The sequence below is a fragment of the Rhinichthys klamathensis genome, unplaced genomic scaffold (assembly GCF_029890125.1).
Source record: "Rhinichthys klamathensis goyatoka isolate OS25496 unplaced genomic scaffold, OSU_Roscu_1.1 h1tg000183l_1, whole genome shotgun sequence".
Lineage (NCBI taxonomy): Eukaryota > Metazoa > Chordata > Actinopteri > Cypriniformes > Leuciscidae > Rhinichthys > Rhinichthys klamathensis.
The window spans coordinates 932,644-958,948 of NW_026606711.1; the positions used below are offsets into that span (position 1 = coordinate 932,644).

Sequence of the window (26,305 nt, forward strand, 5' to 3'; positions counted from 1 at the left end):
CCACAATGCAGCTGATCCCTGACATAAAAAAATAGATCATTTAGAAGTATCTTGTGCCATTTAAAATTGGCGTGAAATGAAAAATCACCCTATTTATTTTCTAAATGCATATTATAGATCTTAAAGTCCCCCTGTAGTCAATAATTTTATCCATTAAAACTCATCTTTGATCAACAACGTTTTTTTTTCCTTGAAAAAAAATGTGTCCATGCCTTAAAATAGCTTGAATGTAATTCGACACCTTTGCCTCATTTAGTATACGCGGTTCTATGAATATGAAAATGAGCCCCGCCTCCACTCACTCACTCAGCTCAGAGATCCACTCGTTGACATGATTGGTTACAAGGTAGTTTGTGACGTCAGAAACACCAGTGATTTCAAACCGATTTTTTGAGACTGTCTTTGGTTCACTGCAGTTTTAAGGAGAAAATACTCTGCAATGGTGTTGACTTATGAATTTGTACATGGTTCGTCTTAATGCATATAAAGCTAAAAACACCACAGACATATAAACAACATTAAAAACTTGATTTTCACCACAGGGGGACTTTAATAGTTATGCACCAAAACGTTATGTTTTAATTTAGCTGAAAACTGAAACCAAAAACTAATTAAACTAATCAGTTAATTACCGGTAATCAACTTTATTTAATAATCAACCCTCATTGTATACAAACATTTATATTGCACATAAGGCAGTTTTTATATAATATGTAACTATTATGAATGTGCAATGTAGGGCAGATACATTTATCAAAATGCTCCTCTCTAAAACAATTGTTTTTTTTCTAGCTGACTAATGGTTATTTTTGGACAATCTATTACATTCGGATGTATGTCACAATACAGCAGAAAAGATATTTAGCTACTTCTGTTTCATCGCCTTTTTAAAAATGTTATATGCTGAGATTGGCCACACGGCAATCACATTTCTGTTTTTTGTGTGTGATATTGACAGTAGAAATTTCACAACCTCTACTTGCTCATCTAACTAAAACACACCAATTTGTCTATCATATCACTTCCTTCATTTGCAGCCACAGATTCTGTTTTTATGCTTTTATTAAAAAGCAGACAACATAGTGACAGTGTTTTCTTTCTCAAACAGGGCCGGTGGCTTCATCTCTTTCAGTTGGTGGAAAAGCAATATCAAGAACAAATCCTTGCTCAGCAGGAGCAGTACCAGTGCCAAATACAGGTATGTTTCTCAAAGGATCTGATTGGACTGTTTACAACATATGTGTGTTCATTCAAGTGTTGTGCCTTGTATCTGATGCCGACAAGGTGCTTCAGTGTGTTTAATCTGGTTTAGCTAGTCTAAGGGACACACTTAACGACTGTAAGGCAGATTATGAATTTGATACTTACGACTGATCATGGTTGGTTCCACTCGAGAACCGGTTCTAAGTTTTACGATCCATCGATATTGTATGCCCTCGACGTTAACGAGTCCTCTTATCGATGCTCCTGCTCTGAGTCAGCCATAGTATGTAGGCTACAGACCGTGAACTCACAACTGTCCCTTATGTCCTTTATCAAGCACCATAGCACGGCGTCCAAAGCTAATTTTTGTACCGCCGAAGTCTTATTTGATCGGTGAGTAATGTAGATGAACTGCTGCTGTGCTTGTGACAAGGCGCATGTTTAACTGAACGAGCAGAGAGAGAGAGAGAGAGCCCCGGTCGCGCGCGGGCACTCTCTCTCTTCGGAGCAAGGCGGCTTCACCGTCTCAAAACTGAGCGCTGTCTTCCTCACTCTACCTCGCACATATTAATCAAAATAAACGACACAATGGTAAGGTCGGGAGACTAAAGTTTCACGTGGAGCATTCGGAGATTTGTTTTTCCTGAATTAGGCTACCGCTGGGTGTGAATTGTGCTAAAATACGTTGCCTTATCTTCTCTAAAAAGCGTTCCGCACATTCAGCTGACATAAACCACACTTTAAATAAACGAAAAAAACTATCCAGTGATGAAATGTTTTCTGTGATGACACATCTTGTGGGATGTCCCAACCGCCGGCACACGTCCGATAATGACACGTCCAATTCGCGAAATAATGACTCATTTGAACCGATTCGTTTTAATGAATGGTTAAAACAACTGATCTTTCCAACACTGAACTCACGGTACGTTTAATCGGTGTGTAACTAATCGGTAACACTTTACAATAAGGTTCCGTTTATTACATAAATTACATAAAAAGTACAGTTTGCTTACTCAAGTGTAAGCTTTAAAACAAATAAAACCACTTGGTTTTTTCCCCCCGAAAAAGCATGACTACTTTTTTCCACACAGTGCTATCAGGAATCGATAAGAGAATCGTTAAAGAATCGGATTGATAATCAGAATCGTTAGTGGCATTGATATTGATAAAATCTTATCAATTCCCATCCCTAATCATGCCCAAACGCGCCGAGTCGCGTTCAGTCGGTGTTCACAGTTGGTGTTTAAAATCTGCTGCAGTTGGATGGAAACAGTCTGTTAAGCTGCGTTCACTACTAGGGCTGGGAAAAAAATCGATTTGATTAAAAAATCGAGTTGGTAGGTCAAATCTATTCATATTTTCAAAAAATCAATTTAAAAAAAAAAAAAATTCTCCCCCTCTTCAGTATCTTCAGTGTTGCACACTGCACAGTGACTTTTCAGTTAGAGAAAGGGTTTGTAAATGTTGATGCACTTTAATTAAATACAATAAATATATATTTTTAAAATATATTTACAGTTCGCAGTTATTTCGTTTTAAATGGAAGGGGGGGGAAATCGAATCGAATCGTAAATCGAGTTTTTTAGGGGAAAAAATCGCCCAGCTCTATTCACTACAAGTGACTTTGTCGCTGTTGCCTAGTAATGTTTGTGAGTGACATTCACGGATATTACTTTATGTTGTAGACAACAAATGCGCGTTCTTGCAGCTACAAACAAATATTTTGGAAGGAGAAGTCTAAATATAAATGGAATCAGTACATAAAATGCATTATATTTAAGATGAACGAGAAACAGCGAGGGCTCTTTGCCATCGCGGCTATTTAACTGCAGCAAAAGGGCCAGTCCATCTGGGTTCACGAAAGTCATCACGGCGAGTACCACCGTATGTGCACTGAGACGTATCATTAATTATAGGACAGTTTCTGACTGCTAAAATGAGCTTCTCATTCATCTTGCCTCGGTCGAATTCGGCATTGAAGAGTGACGGATCACGTGACTCCACTGACTTCATTCCTATTGGTTGTCGCTCCCGAAAGTCACTCTTCATTTGCATAAAGTTGAACCGATCTCAACTTTGACGCGTCGCTGGACACGCCCCACCCGGTCGCCAACGGTCAGTATCGCTCATGTCGCCGGAAATCACCCGCTCTCCATTGAAATGAATGGTATTGTGTCGCTTGTAGTGTGAACGCAGCTTAAGTGTGTTCAGTTCAGTCTTAGAATGTTTCAGCTAGTCGTTAAGTGTGTCCCCGGCATAAGGCTTGAAACATATGCCATGCATTTCTGCGAATGAACATCCTTCTAGTTACACAAACTTGATTTAAAGGGATAGTTCACCCAAAAATGAAAATTCTGTCATCGAGACAGTTCTTGCATGGTTTCTTCCAGCTCATACAGGATGAAATTAAGGCATTAGTGCAGTTACAGAACCGCCTAGTCAGCACACAGACACACCCTCTGGAGCCCGGTAAGATCCACAGGCCTCTAGAGGACCCGGCTGCTGAGAACACCTTCACGTTGTCGGCTCCAGGACCTCTGTCACATCCCCAGCTCACCGTTCACCCTCAGGAGAGCTCGGAGGAGGGGATGGTTACCGTGCTGAGCAGCGGATATGGGACTCTCTCCGCCTGGGAGCATGGGTTAGAAACAGGGCGGCCCAGTTCCACTGAGGGACGGTATGAGGCTCTGTGGTCCCCGAACCAGCAGGATGGCAGTCTTACACCGTCCCCTGTTCCTGACACAAGCCCGCTAGGCCAGAACCCGCTGAGCAAATCCATCACAGCCAATGACAAACTCCAGACGCCTGCGATGACCGCACCTGATACCATGACTGATAAACCGAGAGTAATAAGGTAAAGTTGCAGTTGGTTAAGTATGATTAGAGTCATCAAACGTATGGGAAATATATTTGTCTAACTCTAATTTAAAAGATTTTAGCATGAGCCTTTAGGTCAAAGTTTTTTAGATCAACTTGAGAAATTCATAAATTTAGTAAAATGTGATTAACTTTTGACTATAATCTATTTTCTAAATGAATATTATAGATATTATTAATAGTTATGCACCGAAATTAAAACCGAAACTGAAATTAAAGATTAAATTTAGCCGAAAACCTGAAAACTGAAAAGTAAATTGAAATAATCAGTTAATTAATCAACTTTATTTAATAATCAACCCTCATTTTATATAAACATTTACATTGCACATAAGGATGTTTTTATATAATATTTTTTAATTATAAAATGACCTTTTTAGTTCTGTTTGTTTTTGAAATATAAACATTTAAACGGTGGCTGTAATAACTTGTTTTCATGACTGATTTATTTAAACGCATTGTATAATGAATACAACAGATTAAGCCGGGGACACACTTAACGACTGTAAGGCCGATTATGAATGTAATTTGATACTTACGACTGATCATGCCTAAATGCGCCGAGTCAGAGACAGTCGCGTTTAGTCGGTGTTCACAGTCGACATTTAAAATCTGCTCCAGTCGTTGGAAACAGTCTGTAAGTGTGTTCAGTTCAGTCTTAGAATGTTTCAGCTAGTCGTTAAGTGTGTCCCTGGCATTAAGTTAAAATATAACAACTATGTAATAAAGTTATCAAAATGCTTCTCTCTAAAATTATATTTGGAATAAATTCAGTCAAATGTGTTTTAACTTTTGACTAATGTTCAAATACATAATAAATAGAGCCTTTTGTTGTAGTCCCTGTTAACTAAATTAAAACAAATTTATTAACTGAAATATTTTAAAATATAACTTGTGAAGTAATGATGAAAAACTTAAAAATAAATAAATAGAAATGCTGCCTTGGCAACTAACTGAAATAAGTTTAAGTACTACAATTACTAACTGAAATTAAACTAAAGCTGAAATAAAAATAAATGAAAACGATTTAGAAATATATATATAAAACAAATTTTTTTTTACAAAAGCATAACAAAATGGCTAAAAAGTAAGATCAAATTAAAAATGAAAATTGTAAGTGTAAAAGCTAAATCAAAACCGTAATAGTATATAAATAATGCTAAAATAACACTGGCTTTAATGAACTCTGTTAAATAGTTTTTATACCATTAATAGATACAGTTGTTTTGTGTTGATATGTGTTGTGTAGTCAACCTCTGACCTCCTGGGCCCAACGGCAGAAACACAGACCGAGAAAGAGCCGAACAGCACAAAACCGGACGTCACATGTGGAGGAGCGAACAAGGAGCACAGCAGGAGCAGGATCTCCTAAGGAGCACACAGATCATCTACCTGAGGTAAGCAAACATTAATATTGAATGATTGTTTATTATTTTGTTGTTTATTTAAATAACCATGGGCAGCAGGGATGCATGAGAAATCTGTGAGCATATCGGTGTTGGCGAACTCTTCCTTGAATGTTCTTACATCTTTTCTTCTGTATATAATATTTGATGTCGGATTTCACTTTCTAAATTTAAAGGACAAGTTCGGTATTTTACACTTAAAGCCCTGTTTTAAGATCGTTTCGGATGAAATAGAACGGTTAAGATTAAAATTTGGACACATGCTGCTGTCCCGAGGATTTTTGGTTTCTGTGGTCGCACCCCCCCACCTCCACAATGGTTGCATAGGTGCACTGGAACAATCCTTCATAAAAAGCATTAAACTTTAGTTTACAAAGACGTTAAACTCACCGAGTGGTCTGGGGTGTTTATGCTCACACAAAAATCGCTGAAAAAGATGCTTTCCAACAGGTTTTATCGTAGTTTTTGTCCAACTCCTTTGACAAAAACTACGATAAAACCTTGCTTTTCTCTCTGGAGAAACCACGCTTGTGCATTTTTTTCTCTGATTCGATCATAAACTAGCGCATTACGTACCGTTTCACTAGCCTGCTTTCACTTCACTTCAGCGTCATCATTACGACACGGCATTGGTTACGGCTTTTGTTCAGTTCACACAGCGCGCGTTCCGGGACTGATCCCGGCAATGTTACTAGGTCCCCAACCCGGGATCGATCCCGGCATCAATCCCGGGTCGTGTTTGCGTTCACACAGAAGGCGTTCTGGCAATTTCCCGGGATCAACGCGCTGTGTGAAAGGGGCTATTGTGGAGGTGGGGGGTGCAACCACAGAAACCGAAAATTCTCGGGACAGCAGCATGTGTCCAAATGTCAATCTTAACTGTGCTATTTCATCCGAAACGATCTTATAACAGGGCTTTAAGTGTAAAATACCGAACTTGTCCTTTAAAGGCAGAAACGATTCTTAGTTGGCCAAAATTTCTGTTATGCATCTTTGATTTTTTTAATGTATAAATTGTCCATCATTTGCTGTTTCAGAGATAAGATGAAGCATCAATATTCTCCTTATTACTTTTGTTATATGTTCATAGTTATATGAACATTACTTTTGTTCATAGAGGCCTCTGTGTGCATTTAGAAATTGCTTTCTGAATTAGTAAACATCTTTTTTTCTGGCTTTACCCCTAGCGTGGATGCAGTGCTGGCTCCATGAACCCTTTGCCTCTAAGGAGAAGTGACAGCCTGGTGTCTGAAGCCTCAGGTAACACGTTTCACTAAGAATCAAGCTCTGCTGTCTGTCTAACCGCACACTGGAGGGATGTGCTTGTTATCGGAGGACTTTGTGTGGATAGAAATGTGTTATGTTACGGGGTTTTGAATTGGTGCTTAAGACTGAATTCATTTCTGATTATTGTGAAATTGCTGTTCACATATTCTAATTCTGTTTGATTTTTCAGGCCTATCTTACTGGAAGCTGGAAGAGAGTGAGTTATACCGCCCTCTACCTGACAACTTTGAAAGTGCCTCCTTTGTCCTAATGCAGGTAAATTGTTATTGAATTAATTTAAAGTTGGTAAACTCATTATTTATTAAGAAAAAAATGTAGATGAAGAATCTTTTTGGAATCGGATCGATCGTAAGATCCCCTGATATCCCAACCTCTGATGTGCAGTTTGGTGCAGTTGCTGATATTTAAATGGCAAAAACTATGAAATTCTGATCGCTTGTAATGCAAATCAATGAGATCTTTATAACAGACTACTTACATAAAATGCATATAAATATCAGTTGTCACTTTATATCTCCCAATATGTCTTAGTAAGATGATGCTTGGCTTTATGATCAGAGCTCTATAGTTTTATTATTATGGGGGGGAAAACATATGCAAAACAATGATGATTGAGAGATGTTCCTAAAAAAGCCTGATGGATCATATTTGCTACTCACATTTTAACATGATTTTTATATAAAAAAAGATGTATGGACAATCAAGTAAACATAACCTGCTTCAGTCCACTAAGTGTTCATCTTGAAATATTACTAACAGTAGCAATATAAAAGTTATTCATGTTTACTTCATAGAAATTATTCATATGTTTACTTTATAGAAATCAGTAAATATTTCATAGCAAAACGTGAATGTGGATGTTTTTACAATTATACTAGGCTTTTAGTTGCTAAAAAGTATAAACTATCAATCAGGCGACAGAAGGCATATGGAAGATTATTTACTGTACAACAGGTTTTTAAGCGAAGATTTGATAATGTTGATAATTTAGAGGCCTTAGAATTTGCGTATCAAATATGATACATCGGGCTTAAACAGGATAAGTCTGTCCTGCTGAACACAGTGATCTCCACAGACTCTTTGAATGCAGTTGTTATTCTGTTGTACACAGACTCCAGAAGAGAACCGTCTGTCTCTGAGGGAGATCTACCAAAACAAGAGAGCAGATACCAAAGGCCAGGAGTGGGACTCCTTAATAAACACGTCCACCTCGTCTCCTCAGGTCAGAGCAGAGCCAAATTAAGGAACAAAATAACTAGTGTCATCCCTTACCTGTTGCTCCTTCTCCCAGGTGTTGACTCTGGACTCCACGTTGCATGTGAAGCACTCAGATCGCACATCAGGCTTCACGTCGCCGTCCCACTTCAGCAGTCCGTCTGCGCAGGTCCGGGCCTGTCCTAGCAGCAGCGACGCGCCCGTCAGTCCCGACTCCATGGCCCTGCGCAGCCACAGCGACACCGACTGCATCTCTAACGCCAGCAGTCTGTCTGCACAGCAGGCGTCTCCCTCCCCGTCTGCACAGAGAGCAAACCAGGCCAACAGTGAAGATGAGGGCAGCCACACTGCCACGGTCACCGTACAGCCCAGAGGACCGTCTGCTCAAGAGATGTACAAGCTGAGCAGAGGCATCCCAGGGACAGGCAATGGGAAACTGGAGCGGAAGACCTCGCTGGAGGACCCGGTTGTCCTCTCGCTGTAAGAGTCCTGAAAATCCCCCTAAATTCAACATGGAATGCCATTTACAATGCATTAATATCATTGAATTATTTTGAATAGCTTGGTCACATAAAATGCATAACGATTAGTAGAGCTGGGTATCGAGATTTATACTTTTTAGGCATCGACCGAATTGCTTTGATGCCATCGAGTATCATAAAATCACCAAATTTTGATACCTAAGGGGGTAATCTAGTCAATGTCAGTGAGCCAATAAGCATGCAGCATGATTGGCTGTGGCAAGGCATCAAGGAAAAACACTAGTTTATGCCGGGTAAGCCCAGAGACGTGTCGAACACGTGAGGCTGTAGTGTGTAAACGTCCCAACCCCATAGATGAAAAGATGTGGAAAAGATCAAAAGTGTGGCTACATTTCATCTTTGCAGCCAACACTGACTCAGAAAACACTAGTTTATTAATAAACAATTAAAATGTCTCCTTGCTATTTTTCCCTTGACACATTCATAATCAATAGGTTACTTTTGCCAGTGCTTTGCAGCAAGCTTTATAGGTGCACTTGAGCGCAAGGCATATATATCTTTTAGTCTGTAAAAAAAAGTCAACAAACTGAAAAAATAAAACGTTTTTTTAAGAAATCATGTTTAAACTGATTTCATAAAATTGGTATCGAAAAAAAGTATTGTTCAGGAACCGTTATCGAAGTCAAGGTATCGGTATCAATATAGAAATTTTTTGACCGATACCAAACCCTAATGATCAAACGCTATTAGTCATTATTATTTTCCCTTACCATATGGCCTTGGTTGCATAAGCAGAAATTTGTGAATGTTTGAAAAAAGTTATTGGGTTCCTATAAAAAAAAAAAATCTTTAAAATAACATGCACTATTCATGCTCCTTATAATTGCATTTAGAAGGCGTTTCCCTGTTGCTTTTATGGAAACTTCTGTGCATTCATTATTTGGGAATCAATAAGTGATAAACTTCATCCCACTCCTTTTCAAGCAGCGGTGAATTTTTATTTGTTTGATCATCAGTGTTCTTTTGATTATTGTCTTATGTTGTACATATTGTACACTTTTTCATTGTAACTTTTTTTAATGGTAGTGTAGCTTAAGATGTTTAAGGATAATCTTTATTGAACCTATTCCATGCTATTTGGTGTATCCACCACCATCTTATGTGCCACACTAACTCCTCTGGTTGGTCTAATCTTGCTAGGTTGAGACAGAAGCTGAGAGAGAAACATTCCCGCCACATAGCCGATCTCAGAGCGTACTATGAAGCAGAGATCGGTGCCCTGAAGGAAAAGCTGGATCTGGTGAATTTGCCTCTTGACATGGAGAAAAGCAACCAGATCCTACTTGAGAGGTGAGAAACAAGACGCTGCTATTTTGTAGGATTGCATTCTACATTCCAGATTGGCATCCTCCAATATTAGCAATTTTTTGCTATCAATATCTGTCTGAAAATGTCAGCTGCACATTATTAGTTTCAAAAGCTCTGTTTTTATAGTACATTTAAATGTTTTGATGGCCCATTTCTTTACAAACATGTAAAATATACATGAACAAATTCCATATTGGTTATTACTAGACAAACATAAATATCATCAGCCATTATTTCTATATTTGTCATTCCTTACATTTGAATATGAAGTGTCTGCTACATTGTTTCATACTGCATAATGAAATTCAGTAAGCAAATAATGAATAACTAGTAGGTCTAATGTGGTATGTTGATATATTTGGCTCTTTCTTCAGCCTGTTTTCTATCTGCGTTTACATCAGCACAGTGAGTCTGGTGACATCAGGTGTCTGGTGTTTAACGCACGATAAACACTGTCATCGGCGGAGTCCGATGAACTCTGACTGATTGTGTCTTTGATCATCGTTTGGCAGATGTCAGCACCTGGAACGAGCGTTAACAGAGGCAAGCACACGCATTCGAGAGCTGGAGATCAAAAACCACCTCTTGGAGAGACAGCTGGTATGAGTCACCGCCTCCATCTAAAACAGGAAATAGATCAGTGGCTTGTGTTTGAGTGCTTGTAGCCAGCAAAACAATATCAAAGGCCTCGTTTACACTGCAGGTCTTGATGCCCAATTCTGATTTGTTGCCTATATCCGATTGTTTTGACCGTCCGTTTACACGTTCTTTAAATTGTGACCCATATCCGAGTCATGTGTTTACACTTGACTGAAACATCGCGCATGTTTAAAGGGGTCTTCTTGCTCAGATGGACGAACGCGCAGCGAGATCTCAGGACAGGTGGGAACATACAACACGATCTCATGAAAGTGAATATAGCACGAATTTTATTTCTCGTGCCATTTATAGGCTACGCCAAAAATAGTTTTTGCTTGCATATGATACGCACTGTAAACGTGCGTATTGAACGGCATAAAGTGCGTATCATGCACGAAAAAACTATTTTTGGCGTAAATGGCACGTGAAAAAAAAAATTGTGCAATATACGCACTTTCATGAGATTGTGGCGGGCTTTAACGAGGAGCAGTGGGTCCGAAATTTTAGGATGAGCAAGCCAACCTTTGATATGTTGTGTCAACGTGTGTCCACATTCCTCTCCTATGACGACACAATGTTTCATCGGGCCATCCGTCCATCCGCAGATGCGCGTCGGGGTTTCTCTCGTCATTAAACCGCGGAGACGCAGCCTAATGCCTCAGAAAATCCGATCTGCCTGTTTACAAGACAGTCGCATTGGCACATATCCGATTTACATCTGATTTATTTCTACATATGAACGAGGCCTGAAACCGATCTCGAAATATCCGAATGCATGCGTTTTTTTCCTGTTTACACTGTCATAGAACACATCCGATCTGTTTTCGCATACGAGTAAAAAATCGGAATTGGGTCACATTTCACTGACAGGGTAAACGAGGCCAAAGAGATAGTTCACCCAAAAATGAAAATTCTGTCGTTAATCATTCTCATGTCGTTCCAAACCCATAAAACTTTCATTCATCTTTGGAACACAAATGAAGGATCTTTTTGATGAAATCTGAGCGATTTCTGTCCCTCTATTGACAGCTACGCAACTACCTTACTTGGCGCGCGAGAACAAACCTCTTGCAGAAGCTCAAACCTGCTGCGTAACACGAGAATGAACCTCATTGGTTCTCGCAGGTCATGCTTGAGCTTCCGTTAACCACAACTGATGTGTGAGTTGATGAATGTTTATATGTGAATAAAAGCCTAAATTCAATCTGTTCATCATATAAAGCGATCGAGTCCCTTCAAAAAAAAAAATTGGATTTAACTGCTCAATTCATATGGATTAGTTTTACGATCTCTTTATGAACTTTTTGAAGTGTCAAAGTGGTAGTTGCGTAGCTGTCAATGGAGGGACAGAAATCTCTCAGATTTCATCAAAAAGATCTTCAATTCGCCTTTGGCTAAGCCCCGCCCCCTTTAGTTACTGTTGCTACGTCTGACAAACAAACTTCATCTGGGCTCTGGTATCAACATGGCTTATGCTGTGACAGCTCTTCCTGCTGAAATTTTATCAAACTTTTATAAAGCAGCAAATAAAGTGTCCGATAGAAGTAGGCAAAAGGGGCTGCAATATACGTTCGAAGGCTATATTCACGACATACAGGTGAAACGCAAGGAACAACAAGGCATCCAAATAGAGGCAAAAGCATACCGGTCACAGTCAAAAAATGACCCACCGCATATCCTACTAATCGAGACGGAGGCTGGGACTAACAATATCAAGGAGCAACACTGTTCATGCAAAGCTGGGTAGGTCTCTATTCACTTCTATAGTCGTTATTACAAAGCAAACGGACTAGGCGAGTATAACGTTGTATTTATTAGCAGCGTGAGCGACACTTGTCAGGATTTGACTTCGGTTTTGGGAAGGGAAAAAAACGGACACTCCCCTCCAACCTCTCTGGGAAACGCGTATCTGTGTTACAAATGCCCCAGGCACAACGTTTAGCCATATTTTTGATAAAACTACGACAGTAATAATAGCCTGCCGAGACCAACAATATGAGACGCCTGTGTTAAAGGCAATGGAGCGCTGTGAAAAAGTGTCGGACCTCTGTGGGAGCTCGTTCTTGGCTGCGCTGTGATTGGTCAATCTACATTCTAGGGTGTGGCTTAGCCAAAGGCGAATTGTGTTCCAAAGATGAACATTTCAACAACTCAAAGCTTCTTCCCCACTATATGCTGAACATTAACTATGTTGGCTCAAGAAAGTCAATATTCTGATTGATCCACTATTTAAACTGACTAGTGTTTTCACCTGACCCCCGGTGTTATCGGTAAGGCCAATGTGACAATTTTCTTACCGTGACGTCCCTAATAATAGAGATCATGAATGACTGGAAAAGTGGTCAAAATGTTTTTAAACACTGTGCTCTCCTAAAGTTTGTGTTTGTGGTCCAGGGGGAATGGCCAGAGCGATATGATGCAGCCAGAGCCACAGTCCAGACCATGCAGCAGCGCTTAGAAGAGACCAAACACAGCAGCCACGAGAAAGATGCCACCATGATCAAACTGAAGAACCGCCTGCGTCAGCTGGAGGAAGCCATGCAGAACGCCTGTAAAGAGGTGGATGAGAAAGAGGCCCGCATGAAGAAAGAACACAAGATGCTACAGGATGTGAGCCATGCAGAATCCTTTAAACGTCCCTTATGCTGTTGTGTTAGACTGCAAAGTTCAATGTGATGATGTGCGTTGTTTCTTTGGCAGCTCCTCCACGAATATGATTCATTGAGAAGGGAGCATGAAGGAGCGAAGGTGAAAACTGTTTTATCTGACACCATGACACAAATCGGCAAAAATAATATAAAGTGCACAAACTACTCAGTTGTTTCTTTCCCAACAGGACAAGCTGGTCTCAACTGAAAATAAGCTCTTTGATGCCAATGATCAAATATGTGAACTGAAAAGGTAGTCAATTTCATTTAAAAATCTGCATTTAGGATCATCATATGAACTGCTATTTAAATTAAGGATTAATTACATCCTATTTAATTATATTTAACAATTGCATTGCATTGTTTAATTTTTAAATGTTATAATTAATTGTTTATTTTGTAATATATTTAATTATACCAATTATAATAATTATGAATAAAAATGAAAAATATGTTCTTAATATGCAATTCATTTGTGTTGTAAATATGATGAATTATAATAGTGATCATACTAACAAACTGTACATGTAATATATACAGTAGTGGTCAAAAGTGTTGCTGAATGCTATAGTTAAAAGGAAATAATATATTATATTAGTGTATTTAATATACTAATATAATATAACTTTGTGTACTAACGTTTGTGATCTTTAAAAATAATCGTGTCTGAATTTCTCTGGTTTTGAAGGGCCATCTCTAAGCTAGAAACTCAAATCCGGCAGCTGCAGCATGAGAATCTGTCCAAAACACGTCAATCTCTTCATGGTAACTCACAGCCGTCTGGAGCGGGGTACGAAAAACACAAAACATGCTCATCAGGGGCCTATGGGTGCTTTCACACTTCCCATTGCTTGGTCTGAACCAGAGTTCGATTGCTCCCCCTCCCACTTCCCCCGCTGGTTTCTGTTCACATTATATTATTTGGGTCTGAACCACGGTATGCTTGCGTCATCAAGCTGCGTTCCTGTTTTTTACCTTGTGTCTATCTGCCGTGATTAAACTATTCCAAAGATCACGGGAGTCCATTTCTCTCTGCTTGCAGTCAGTCACGCTTGTCAGGAAAGTGAGTGATAACACACACACAAACACAGTTTAAGTGAATCATATGTCGTCGTAAATCGTGGTTCTTTTCCGTGATTTTGTACAATTGCATTCATATCAGCAGCGAACTATACCGGATTTCACACAGGGTTTCTGCAGGTCTTAAAGCCTTAAAAAGGTCTTAAATCAGAGCAGAAACTCTTAAATTCATAATGTTAGGGCATTTAATATTGCATGCATTGTAAAAATTTAAATAACTTAATTTTTTTTGTCCTGTTTTCTAAAACAAATATCTAAACTGCCTTAAATCAATATACATTTACTTGAGATGCAAATGTTAAATGAAATCTTGAAAAATTGATTAGTTTGTGCTTTAAACAAGAACAAATATCTGTCAATAAGTTATGAAAACTTCCCTTTTAATTAAGTAGATTTTTCTGAGTCCCTTGGTAGATATTTGTTCTTGTTTTAATCATAAAGTCACTTCATTTTGACCGAAAACAAGACTTATTTTATGTAATTTTTCTTGATTTTTTTTCTTGATTCTTTCCTTTTTCTTGATTTAAGAATAATTTTTTTGTTAAAATGAATTGAAAAGTAATAGATATCTGTTGAAAGTTTTCAAGTATTTTCAAACTCTGAAATGTTGCTAAAACAACTCGTGTTTCTCCCTAAACATTTACATTTAGAGAACATAGTGACGTATTGTGTTCACAATGTTCATTCCTTAAATATTCTTTACTTGGTCTTAAAGGGTCTTTAAAAAGTTTTAAATGTACCTTCATAAAACCTGCAGAAACCCTGTCACATGAACCGTACCCCAGACAACCCTTATTAGCTGGACTCTGTTCTGAAAACAGCGTTAGCATCAACCAAATGAACTGAACTGTGGCGTCAGGCGAGCACCAAAAGTGCTAGTGTGAAAGCACTCTAGTTTTAATTATTATTATTTTTAAACAATGAAATTGATTCACTTATTATCACAGTTATTACTGAAACTCACAAATTGAATCTTTCCAGATTGTTCCACCACCCTGATCTTCTGCTTTCACCAAGTAAAAGGCATCGTGATGTAGATGTCGGCATGAGGAACGGCGTTGGTCTCTGGGGTGAACAAACATCCTCTGACCGAACAGCTAGAGGGTACTTCATTATTCATAGTTCTACACGATATTAATTTCTTTACCATGCTGTGCTGTGGCGCGTTTACTTAGAGAAGGTGATTTCTGACTTATGTTATCCTCTGTCATCAGGCGGGTGTCTCCGCCAGAGAGAGAACAGACTCCGGGTCACTGTGAAGAGACGAGGAAGAGGGATGTCCCACTGACGCCCATGATGAAGGCCCTGATCCAGATGGAGGACACTAAAGCCACTGAGGGACGTGTTCTGTCCAAGAACGGCTGCAGTTCGTCCAGTATGTCTCGAAATTCTCCTTAATAAATAGACTGAATGGTGTCCAAGTACCTTCTGCAATGTTTTGGGGGAATGTACTGTAAATTGTGTATACCTTTTTTAGCTTGAAACGGTAGTTAGCTACACTACAAATAATTAACAATAACTAACTACAGACTGAATCTTCTTAAGGAGTTAATATTTAAATGATATAAAATTATATAAATAATAAGCCTTATTATTGTTGCTTGAAAGTAAGGTGGGTTTCAATTAGGGTGACAGCATCAGATTTGGACACACAAATTTATACTAAACGCATACAAAGTAATAAAACAAAATTATATATTTATTATAGAATTGAAAATGTGTAATTGAAAAAACAAATATTTGTCTATTTTTTTATATTTATTGACTATAATATTTACACTACCATTCAAATGTTTGAGGTCAGTGGGATTTATTTTAAAGAAATTAACTTTTATTTAGCAAGGACATATTAAATGGATCGAAAGTGACAGTAAAGACATTTATAATGTTACAAAAGGTTTCCATTTCACAAAATGTTCTTTTGAACTTTCTATTCATCATCAATATTCAGAGAATTTTTTGTTTGTTTCCACAAAAATATGAAGCACCTCAACTGTTTTCAACATTGATAATAATAGTACCGGCAAATGTTTCTTGAGAATCAAATCACCATATTAGAATGATTTCTGAAAGATCATGTGACACTGAAGACTGGAGTAATGATGATGAAAATTCAGCTTTGATCACAAGAATAAATTACATAAAATATACTCAAATAGTAAACAGTTATTTTACATTGACATAATACTTCACAATATTACTGTTTTTACTGTATTTTTTATCAAATAAATGCATCATTGGTTAACATAAGAGACTTCTATCAAAAACATTCACAAGATGTTCCAACTCCAAACTTTTAAAGGGGGTTGTATTGTGTATATTGGGTATTTTATGAGCCCACATTTTGATTATCTATGATTTACAGTTGCTATTATCTACTGTATAAGGAAAGCTACAGTAAATTGAATACTGCTAAGCTAGTAACCTAACAGTAATCCTAATCCTAACAGTTATTTAATTTCTTTTTAATATTCTCAACACTGGTAATTTTTATTTTGTGATGTTTTAGGGTTGGCTAGGAGGAGGCCTACGGTGGCTTTTGTGGAGAGTTCTGTGAGGGACGCGGTGGAGGAGCGGAGCGGGGCCGTCCTGAGGGCCCAGAGGAGTCTCTCTCCAGAAGGCCACAGGTCATCATCTCTGCCCCCCAGAGCACAGAGAGCCAACCCTTTCTCCACACCTAGTAAGTGACCCAAATCTTTAGTATTTGAGTTTCTCACAGGTTCGCGTTTTTGAAGTTTGTGCAGAGAACTTTTTCCCCCAAAATTTTTAAAGGGTTGCACCTTGGAACCTAATTCAAGGTTTGCGTTCTCGAGCCGCCAGGCACTGTTGTTGTTGTCGTTAAGGGTTTTCTGTTAGAACGGTGTCGTGTAAGCGGACCCTAAGTTAATAACTAATGATCTTTGCAACGGAAGTACCTAACTAACTAACTTTAGCTGGACAATAACTTTATTCTAGAGCTAAAAATCTCTTTTACTTTAATTTCCTATTATCACTGTAAAGCTGCTTTGAAACAATCTATACTGTTAAAAGCGCTATATAAATGAAGGTGACCTGACTTGACTTGAGTTGGATGTATGATTGTGCCATTTTCAAAGTAACTGATTAAACTTTTTTTTATGTTAGCAAAGAGGGACACGTTACTCATGCCTCTGTCAGCCAAGTCCAGTCCTAAGCGCTGCCCAACCGAGAACTTCTCCACCGCGTTGGGTCACTCTCTTCCATCCCAAGAACACCTGCAGAGCCGGTAACATTTCTGTCCTGCTGTCTGGTCCACTTGCCATCCGCGCTGATCAGTTGTCTGTACATAATGTGTCTCATAAATGCCTTGTTTTTTAGGGTTGATTTTGGTTTTGATCGAAATGGCATCAGCTCCTCTTTACCGTCCCATCCAAGTCCAAGGAAGAGGTTACAGTTTAATCCTTCTGAGAGACTGGAAGGTATTGTTACTTTCTTTTTCAGCTTTTAGCTATCAAATGTGAAAATCCTAGGATTATTATCCAAAGGATAAACATTGATACTGAAAACTATTTACAGTGCCCGTGCAGTTTTTTTTATTTATTTTTACACATATACTTTATATACGTTTCTACAATTATTTTTTTGATTGTGTGTGTTATATATACACTCACCGGCCACTTTATTAGGTACCCCATGCTAGTAACGGGTTGGACCCCCTTTTGCCTTCAGAACTGCCTCAATTCTTCGTGGCATAGATTCAACAAGGTGCTGGAAGCATTCCTCAGGGAGTTTGGTCCATATTGACATGATGGCATCACACAGTTGCCGCAGATTTGTCGGCTGCACATCCATGATGCGAATCTCCCGTTCCACCACATCCCAAAGATGCTCTATTGGGTTGAGATCTGGTGACTGTGGAGGCCATTTTAGTACAGTGAACTCATTGTCATGTTCAAGAAACCAATTTGAAATGATTAGAGCTTTGTGACATGGTGGAAGTAGCCATCAGAGGATGGGTACATGGTGGCCATAAAGGGATGGACATGGTCAGAAACAATGCTCAGGTAGGCCGTGGCATTTAAACGATGCCCAATTGGCACTAAGGGGCCTAAAGTGTGCCAGGAAAACATCCCCCACACCATTACACCACCACCACCAGCCTGCACAGTGGTAACAAGGCATGATGGTTCCATGTTCTCATTCTGTTTACGCCAAATTCTGACTCTAACATCTGAATGTCTCAACAGAAATCGAGACTCATCAGACCAGGCAACATTTTTCCAGTCTTCAACTGTTCAATTTTGGTGAGCTCTTGCAAATTGTAGCCTCTTTTTCCTATTTGTAGTGGAGATGAGTGGTACCCGGTGGAGTCTTCTGCTGTTGTAGCCCATCCGCCTCAAGGTTGTGCGTGTTGTGGCTTCACAAATGCTTTGCTGCATACCTCGGTTGTAACGAGTGGTTATTTCAGTCACTGTTGCCCTTCTATCAGCTCGAACCAGTCTGGCCATTCTCCTCTGACCTCTGGCATCAACAAGGCATTTCCGCCCACAGAACTGCCGCTCACTGGATGTTTTTTCTTTTTCGGACCATTCTCTGTAAACCCTAGAGATGGTTGTGTGTGAAAATCCCAGTAGATTAGCAGTTTCTGAAATACTCAGACCAGCCCTTCTGGCACCAACAATCATGCCACGTTCAAAGTCACTCAAATCAACTTTCTTCCCCATACTGATGCTTGGTTTGAACTGCAGGAGATTGTCTTGACCATGTCTACATGCCTAAATGCACTGAGTTGCCGCCATGTGATTGGCTGCTTAGAAATTAAGTGTTAACGAGCAGTTGGACAGGTGTACCTAATAAAGTGGCCGGTGAGTGTATATATTAGGGATGTTCATATCGTTTTCCCCCTTAATCGACAACCGAAGCTTAAACGATCATCAATCAAGTTTATGTTAAACTACAATTAAGTTAAATTATAATAGATAAGTGTCTGTGACTCACTAAAAAATACTTTCACTTTATTACTCTTATCTGTATGACCTTAAATGACAGAGTGTTGTTTCCTCTTTTATTACAAAACATTTCAAGCGCACACACACAGCATATCAGTTCTAGCATTGCTAACTTGACATCGCATCGTGTTCACTATCAAAATAAAATACAGTCAACTAAACATATAACAAGTTACACTGGTCAATTTAAATAGTCCGTTGTACAATCTGTGCCGTTCAGCATGACCACTGTGGTGTTGGCCAAACACATTGCTGCGCATATGAAAGAAAATGTTTTATGTGAATATTGAAACGCGAGTGAAGTTTACATCAAAATTAATAGTTACCATCCGAATAGATTGCGAATATGGAAACATCAGTTCCGAATGAGAGAGTTAGGCTATGTGAGCCCAACGCCAGTTTCTGTTTCAGTTTCTCTTTAAATGAATTTGTTTATATTTTATTTTTCATTCTAGTTCTGTTCTAAATACCGTTAAATTGAAAGGATTTGTTGTGGAGGGAGGGGAACTAAAATAGCTTATAGCTATGTTTATAGTGTTTATAATGTTTGTAAACATTTCGTTTTATTTAGCCCTACCGGTATTTTACAATAATATAACAAAATGTAATTTTATATGCAAATTATGTTTTTATTTTGTCTTAAAAAAAAAAAAAAAAAAAAATTACAATGCAGCAAACTTTTTTTCAAAATGTCTTGAACAATTACTTTAAAAATTAATTAATCGGTCAAAAATTCTTACTGTCTGTTAACGGTTAACCAGCTATAAATAGTGTATGTAGTGTATATATTATATAAACTTGCTATGCTGTTTCAACATTAAACATGTAAAATCTCATTTTGACTTTGTCATTGTTAAATTTGCATACTAAATATTTTTTTTGCATACTTTCATTATATATTGCAAATGTAAAGTATATATGGTTTTATACATTTTTTAATTAAGACTTTTATTCAGCAAGGATGCATTAAACTGATGAAAAAGATTTTCAGATTTTTTTTTTTTTTACAAATTCTGTTCTTTTGAACTTTCAATTTATCAAAGAATCATAATATTTTCACAAAAATCTTAAGCAGCATAAACTGTTTTCAACACTGATAATAATAAGAAATGTTCCTTGAACAACAAATGATCATATTAGAATGATTTCTGAAGGATCATTTGACACTGAAGACTGGAGTAATGATGCTTTTAAATTGTAAAAATATTTCACAATATTACTTCAGATATGTGTAGCTATACACACTCAAAAAGCTTTTAATTGTCTTAACCACATATTTTTGGTCTGGAAATGAGCTAAATTTAAGCAAATGCACTACTTAAAAAGCCACTGCTGTCTCAGAAAAACATCAAAAGACAGAATGACTGAATTTTTGGCAGAAATATGGGAAGTTTGATTCAGAGTTGTTCAGCAGAGTTGTGTGCAGTGATGAAACACGAGTTGCATGGCGATGCTCCAGAGCGAGAGAAATATAATAATAAATGCATCTCTACCACAGTGAAGCATGGAGGAAGTGTCTCATTGTGTTTGGATGAACTGTTTGAAGCCCTTAACATCAAGTGGACTCTTCTTCCTGTAAAAAGCTGTCTGAAAGTTGGTGAAGGCTTTTCCGTGCCAAGCTACTTTATCTACAGCATTTGTGCAATTCTTGCTAATTCCCTGACCAGTGATTTGTGATAAAAATGGTTAAGACCATTAAAAGACCACTAAATATTATTTTGCTATATATATATATAATGGATTTTCAAACCATTATTTGACCTAAAACGTTAACACTACTACTTTGCTTCCCTGTAAGCAGTGGTATTTCCTTCAGGAAACGTAACTCTTGTGTGAATTTCCTCCTCAGGGAACCCTCAGTCCAGCGTGGGCTCGTCCGAGCCGGCAGAGAGCTGTGGATCTGAGGAACATGCGAGCTGGGAGGAACCGGAAGCTGCTGTCAGCTCGCTGAAGACACAGGACGCCGGTGAAGAGACGTCCCTCTCCTGTCAGCCTCGCATTCAGTCGCTGGGTGACGCAGAGCGCCTCCTTGATGAGCTCACACAGGAAAAGCAGCAGGTGATTGTGGGATATTTCCTGTTGTTACACGGTTCTCTAGAATACTCCATTCTATTGTCAAATATTTTTAAATAAATAAGCTAAACAGTGTGATAATGTAGTATAGTTAATAATGTAGTAAAACACACTATTATACACATATTTTTAATAAACTAAGTCAAGTCACATTTATTTATAAAGCGCTTTATACAGATCGTTTCAAAGCAGCTTTACAGAGATAACAGGAAAATAATGCAACTAAGTTTATTTCTAGAAGAAAATAGCATCACAGTCCAGCTTAAAGGGTTAGTTCACCCAAAAATAGAAATTCTGTCAGTATTTACTCTCCCTCATGTTGTTCCAACCCCGTAAGACTTTCGTTCATCTTCGGAACGTGAATTAAGATATTTTTGATGAAATCTGAGAGCTGGATCACTCCTCCATACTAGTCCATAGGCTTCTTCAGGGATTGAACTTGCCGGCCTCGAAAAGTTATTAAAGACATCGTTAAAATAGTCCAAGTGACCACAGTGGCTCAATCTTAAATTTATCAAGCGACGAGAATACTTTTTGTGCGCAAAAAAACAAAAATAACGACTTTATTTCAACTATTCATTTCCTTCTCTGTGGGCCTCGAGTCAGTTCACTAGTGTAATAGCGTAAGCTTCTGTTGTTGTACGTCACACACATCACGCACATGAACAGCGTCGGCCAATAGTGAGCCTACGTGTGACGTAGCTCTACGCAATCACACTACGTTAACTGACTAGAGGCCCAAAGAGAAGGAAATGAATAGTTGAAATAAAGTCGTTATTTTACACAGTAAATTCAGTGATGGTTCATTTTTGTTGTAAAAAAGTTATTAATTTAGTTAATTTTATATATACAGCCGCTGTGGAGAAAGCTGTGATGTCATCGTCCAGCTCAGTTCTCATATAATGGTGTGAATGCAGGCAGATTAATAATATTGTTGGATATTAAGTGTCCCCAACTAAGCAAGCCAAAAGCCAAAGGTGACAGTGGCAAGGAACCAAAACTCCATCAGTGACAGAATGGAGAAAAAAAACCTTGGGAGAACCCAGACTCAGTCGCTCAGTCCTCCTCTGGCCAACCAACGAACAGTGTATGATTATGATCCAGGCAGCATCACAGGTCACAAGTCAGATTATATTGGAACATTCAGAATATTTAACTAATTATTCAGTTTCTTGAGTTAGATGTGTAGAAGAAGAATACAAATTATATTTTTTTAGCAATTTCTAAAAGCTGACAAAACCGATGATTTATTTTCAGCTCATTTGTGTTTATTCAGTATTTTCCTTCTGGTCATATACATGCTAAAGTCATTATTAAAGGGGTCATATAATGCCATTTTTGTACAAGCTAATATGATTCTTTAGGGTCGAAATTAAAAGTTTGTAATATACTTTAATTAAAAATTCTCATTAGTATTGTAAGAAAACACTTATTTTACCTGGTCAAAAACAGCTCTGTTTTCAGCACGCCGTTTCAGTGCATATGACTTTAAATGATAATGAGCTTTGCTCACCCCGGCCCTCTGTTCTGCCTACACCATTTGTAACTCAATAACACAATAACCATAACGCGTTGTTCAGTATAAACGTGGGATTATTAATTGTATTGAGAACGTCATACATAGAAAACATGCCGTAATGTACCCTGAGTGTAAACCTTAGACGCATTCATTGTGAAGCGTGCAGCTAGCGATTTGCAAAGATTAATATATTAATATAAAGTTTAATAAAACGTTACACTCACTTCCGTTCTTCTGGAGATTCAGCAGGAACACGAATAGCTGGTACCGATCCTTTTTTCATGAGCAGCATCTTAGCAAAACCAGCTTTATACTGATCCTGGTTTTTAAAGCAGTCTGGTGTGAAATGATTCGCGCAAACATGAAAGCATTGACGTTGCTCGTGAGGAATATTCCCTTCGAAAACAAACTCAGCCACTGCGTCTTCAGCGGTTCCGATTTAGGAACATTAAAATGACTGCTGTGTTCGCTATTACACCCAAGAACAGAACACCACAATCGCTTATACGCCATTCTGCTCATAGACAGTGCTCCAGCGTATCAACAATGACCGCCGGTCCGCGCCGCGCAGACTATGATTGACAGCTCCCTCATGAGCGAGGGCGGGTCTGTGTTGAAACGCGGCTGTCATTCAACAATCACGGGAGGGGCGTCCGACCGTGTGACGTCACAGGCTCGAACGGCTCGATTTGAGGCAGGGGAAAACATATAAGGAGATTTAAACAAAAACACTGGATGGATTTTTATCATTATATGATGGTTGTGTACAGGCACTGCCAACACACATTTCAGTACAATCAACTTGTAAAAGTGCATGCACCATTATATGACCCCTTTAAGAAACTAGGAACTGCATGTCTTAACGTCACATGAGTGTTTGGACGGCGTGTGACTCCCTCACGAGTCTTGCTGGAATGAGAGCGGCTGTAGATCGATGTCAGCGCGTGTTTCTGCTGTGTCCTCAGCACTACACATTACATAACCTGCCTTTATAGTGCTGCTTGATAATCATGTCTATTTTTAGCCCAGGCTTCCCTTTTCCTAATCATGCTGAGGAGGAGTGCTAATTCAAAACCCTGTTGTTTAAGCTCAGCTGTTTCCATCCAGCAATTTGCTGAGTGCTGTGACAGTTTCCTCGAATATATATTTATTTATTGTCCACAGATTGAGGCAGCACTGAGCCGGATTCCTGGGACCGGGGCCCGGGTCACGTTGCAGACCAGGCTAGACGAGGTGAGAACACAATCGCTTTCCATTCAGATGCATATATAGACCAAAAATATTATATCAAATGAGCAATTTTATTTCACGGTATATATCGCAATCTATGGAAGCTTGTTTCCACCACAGAATAAAAAATAAAAAAGGTAATTGTGACGTTTTATCTCACAATTCTGACTTTTTTTTTTCTTTGAATTGCGAGATATAATCGCAGTGGCAAGAAAAACGTTTGAATTGCGAAATAAAGTCGCAATTGTGAGTTATAAATTCAGAATTGTGAGATATAAACTTGCAATTGCGATAAAAAAGTCAATATTGCGAGTTAAAAAGTCAGAATTGCGGGTTTATTGCACGCAATTCTGACTTTATAACTCGCGATTGCAAATTTATATCTTGCAATTCTGACTTTATAACTCGCAATTGCGAATTTATATCTAGCAATTCTGACTTTTTAATTCGCAATTATGAGTTTATATCTCGCAAATTGTGAGATAAAAAGTCACAATCTTTTAAATTGTTTTATTCCATCGCAGAAACAAGCTTCCATAACAATCATCGTTGGGTGTAATGCGATAATAAGTAATTAATTACTGTAATTTAATTACTTGTCGCTTGAAAAAGTAAAGTATGGGATTACTCTTAATTTTTTTTTTGTTATTTAATTGCAGTTACTTCTGATGTTATTGCGTTAAATACTCTATAGACTGTATAGGGCAATGTTATATAAAACAATAGTGGATTTAACATCTAATGTTTAATGTAACCTTCTTTCTTTAAATACTTTGGTCATAATTTATGAAATTTGATATTATTTATTTGAAAGAATTTTAAAGAGCAGTTTCATGTCTATCCTCTTTTGATATAATTAGTAGCTTGTAATCAATTACTTTTTGTAACTTACCCAACACTGATTACAATATAGTTATTTTTGCTGGAAATTCAACCCCAAAAAAGTGTTTTATATGTTACATAACTGTGATGATTACTTTTGTTAATAATCCAGTGAATTTAACACTTTACAAATGAAAGGCTCAATTTTTTTTTGATGATTATGCATAACAAAAAATGACCCAAATGTGTAACGTTATAAACTTTATGATGTTATTCATCTCCCAGGTGTCCTTGGAGAATCGCCTAGAAAAGGTGAACCGTGACCTCGGATTCATCCGCATGACTTTAAAACGATTCAACATCCTGCGTTCTTCTGCCAACATATAGCCAACAGTGAACTGTCATGAATTATGATCACAATGCAGTGGCTTTCTTTATTCTGGACCATATGAATTATTATTACAACGGAACGATCGTTCCACTGTACAGACTCTATGTACATGTTAAGTAAATATTTCTACTTTTATTACTGTAGGATCTATTTTGTATGTTTTATTACATGGTGAACATACTATAAAGTATATTTTAATAATGCCTAGATTTGTAAAAACATTTACTTTTTTAATGTCACAGAAATATGGAAAATTGTAAGCTCGACTCATTCAGGTGAATGATGTAGATATTTTTAATTGTATTCATTTGCTGCTGGTAAATGAATGGCAAACATACAGTCCTGCAGGGCAGCTCATTTGCATATGTTTCCATTCCACTTGTGTCTTATGACTTTTGATTTAAATGACACTTGAAAAGGTATATCATTTGTTCACATATCAGGTTTGTGGCATGTTCATTAATGAATAATTTTCGTGATAACATTGCCTGTGCCATATAAGAGCAGAGAATGATAGCACATAGTAGAGATGAATTGCCCTGTTGAAATCATCTCATGTGAAGAACACAAACCCAAACCAGCACTGACTGTTTACACATGATTATCAAAGGTAGACCTCTGACATTTTCCAACGCAACACAGGATGTGCTGCTTACTTTGATGCATGAAATTTTAAAATATGCTCTTCTCTGCTTTTCCATCGTTAGCTGTTGACAGTTCATTTCTTTTTTTCCTGTAGCTCATGGAATCGTATTTAACTGTTGCACAAAAATGTTCCACAATTAAAACTGCATACGGAATAATGTGTTTGGCAGTGTAATTTAGCGTCGAGTCATTATGATTTGATGACATCTCTATTATGTTAGACTCTTGGTTGTTTGCTCAGATCATTCATTAAATGAGCTTGAAATGTGTTTGCATTCATCACAACTGTTTTAGTGTTAAAGGCATAATTCAGCCAAAAAAGGAAAATTCCCTTCTGGAAATATGTAAACAAAGAAGTGTGTGTAATGCAAACCTGCTAGATTTATATGTGGAAAAGCATGGGTGGAAGGCAAGATTTTCAGAGAATATGAATAACTTGAAGGTATTGTT

At 38.0% G+C, this 26,305-nt stretch overlaps 1 protein-coding gene across 2 annotated transcripts in view; it reads left to right on the plus strand.

Moving 5' to 3' along the window:
- Window positions 1-26,030, plus strand: part of LOC130094952 (M-phase phosphoprotein 9) — a 28,362-nt gene extending 2,332 nt beyond the window's left edge. The window contains exons 4-24 of one of the 2 annotated variants that reach the window (XM_056261565.1): window positions 1,109-1,198; window positions 3,576-4,060; window positions 5,333-5,480; window positions 6,677-6,749; window positions 6,946-7,031; window positions 7,888-7,998; window positions 8,068-8,471; window positions 9,674-9,823; window positions 10,354-10,441; window positions 12,875-13,090; window positions 13,181-13,228; window positions 13,317-13,381; window positions 13,817-13,918; window positions 15,190-15,312; window positions 15,423-15,583; window positions 16,718-16,888; window positions 17,332-17,452; window positions 17,545-17,645; window positions 21,025-21,233; window positions 23,932-24,000; window positions 25,105-26,030. In XM_056261565.1, coding sequence (XP_056117540.1) covers window positions 1,109-1,198; window positions 3,576-4,060; window positions 5,333-5,480; window positions 6,677-6,749; window positions 6,946-7,031; window positions 7,888-7,998; window positions 8,068-8,471; window positions 9,674-9,823; window positions 10,354-10,441; window positions 12,875-13,090; window positions 13,181-13,228; window positions 13,317-13,381; window positions 13,817-13,918; window positions 15,190-15,312; window positions 15,423-15,583; window positions 16,718-16,888; window positions 17,332-17,452; window positions 17,545-17,645; window positions 21,025-21,233; window positions 23,932-24,000; window positions 25,105-25,206 — 3,123 coding nt within the window. In that variant the 3' untranslated portion in view covers window positions 25,207-26,030. The remainder of the gene's footprint in view (window positions 1-1,108; window positions 1,199-3,575; window positions 4,061-5,332; window positions 5,481-6,676; window positions 6,750-6,945; window positions 7,032-7,887; window positions 7,999-8,067; window positions 8,472-9,673; window positions 9,824-10,353; window positions 10,442-12,874; window positions 13,091-13,180; window positions 13,229-13,316; window positions 13,382-13,816; window positions 13,919-15,189; window positions 15,313-15,422; window positions 15,584-16,717; window positions 16,889-17,331; window positions 17,453-17,544; window positions 17,646-21,024; window positions 21,234-23,931; window positions 24,001-25,104) is intronic. The other variant, XM_056261566.1, reaches the window with a different exon arrangement.
- The last annotated feature ends 275 nt before the right edge of the window (window positions 26,031-26,305 follow it).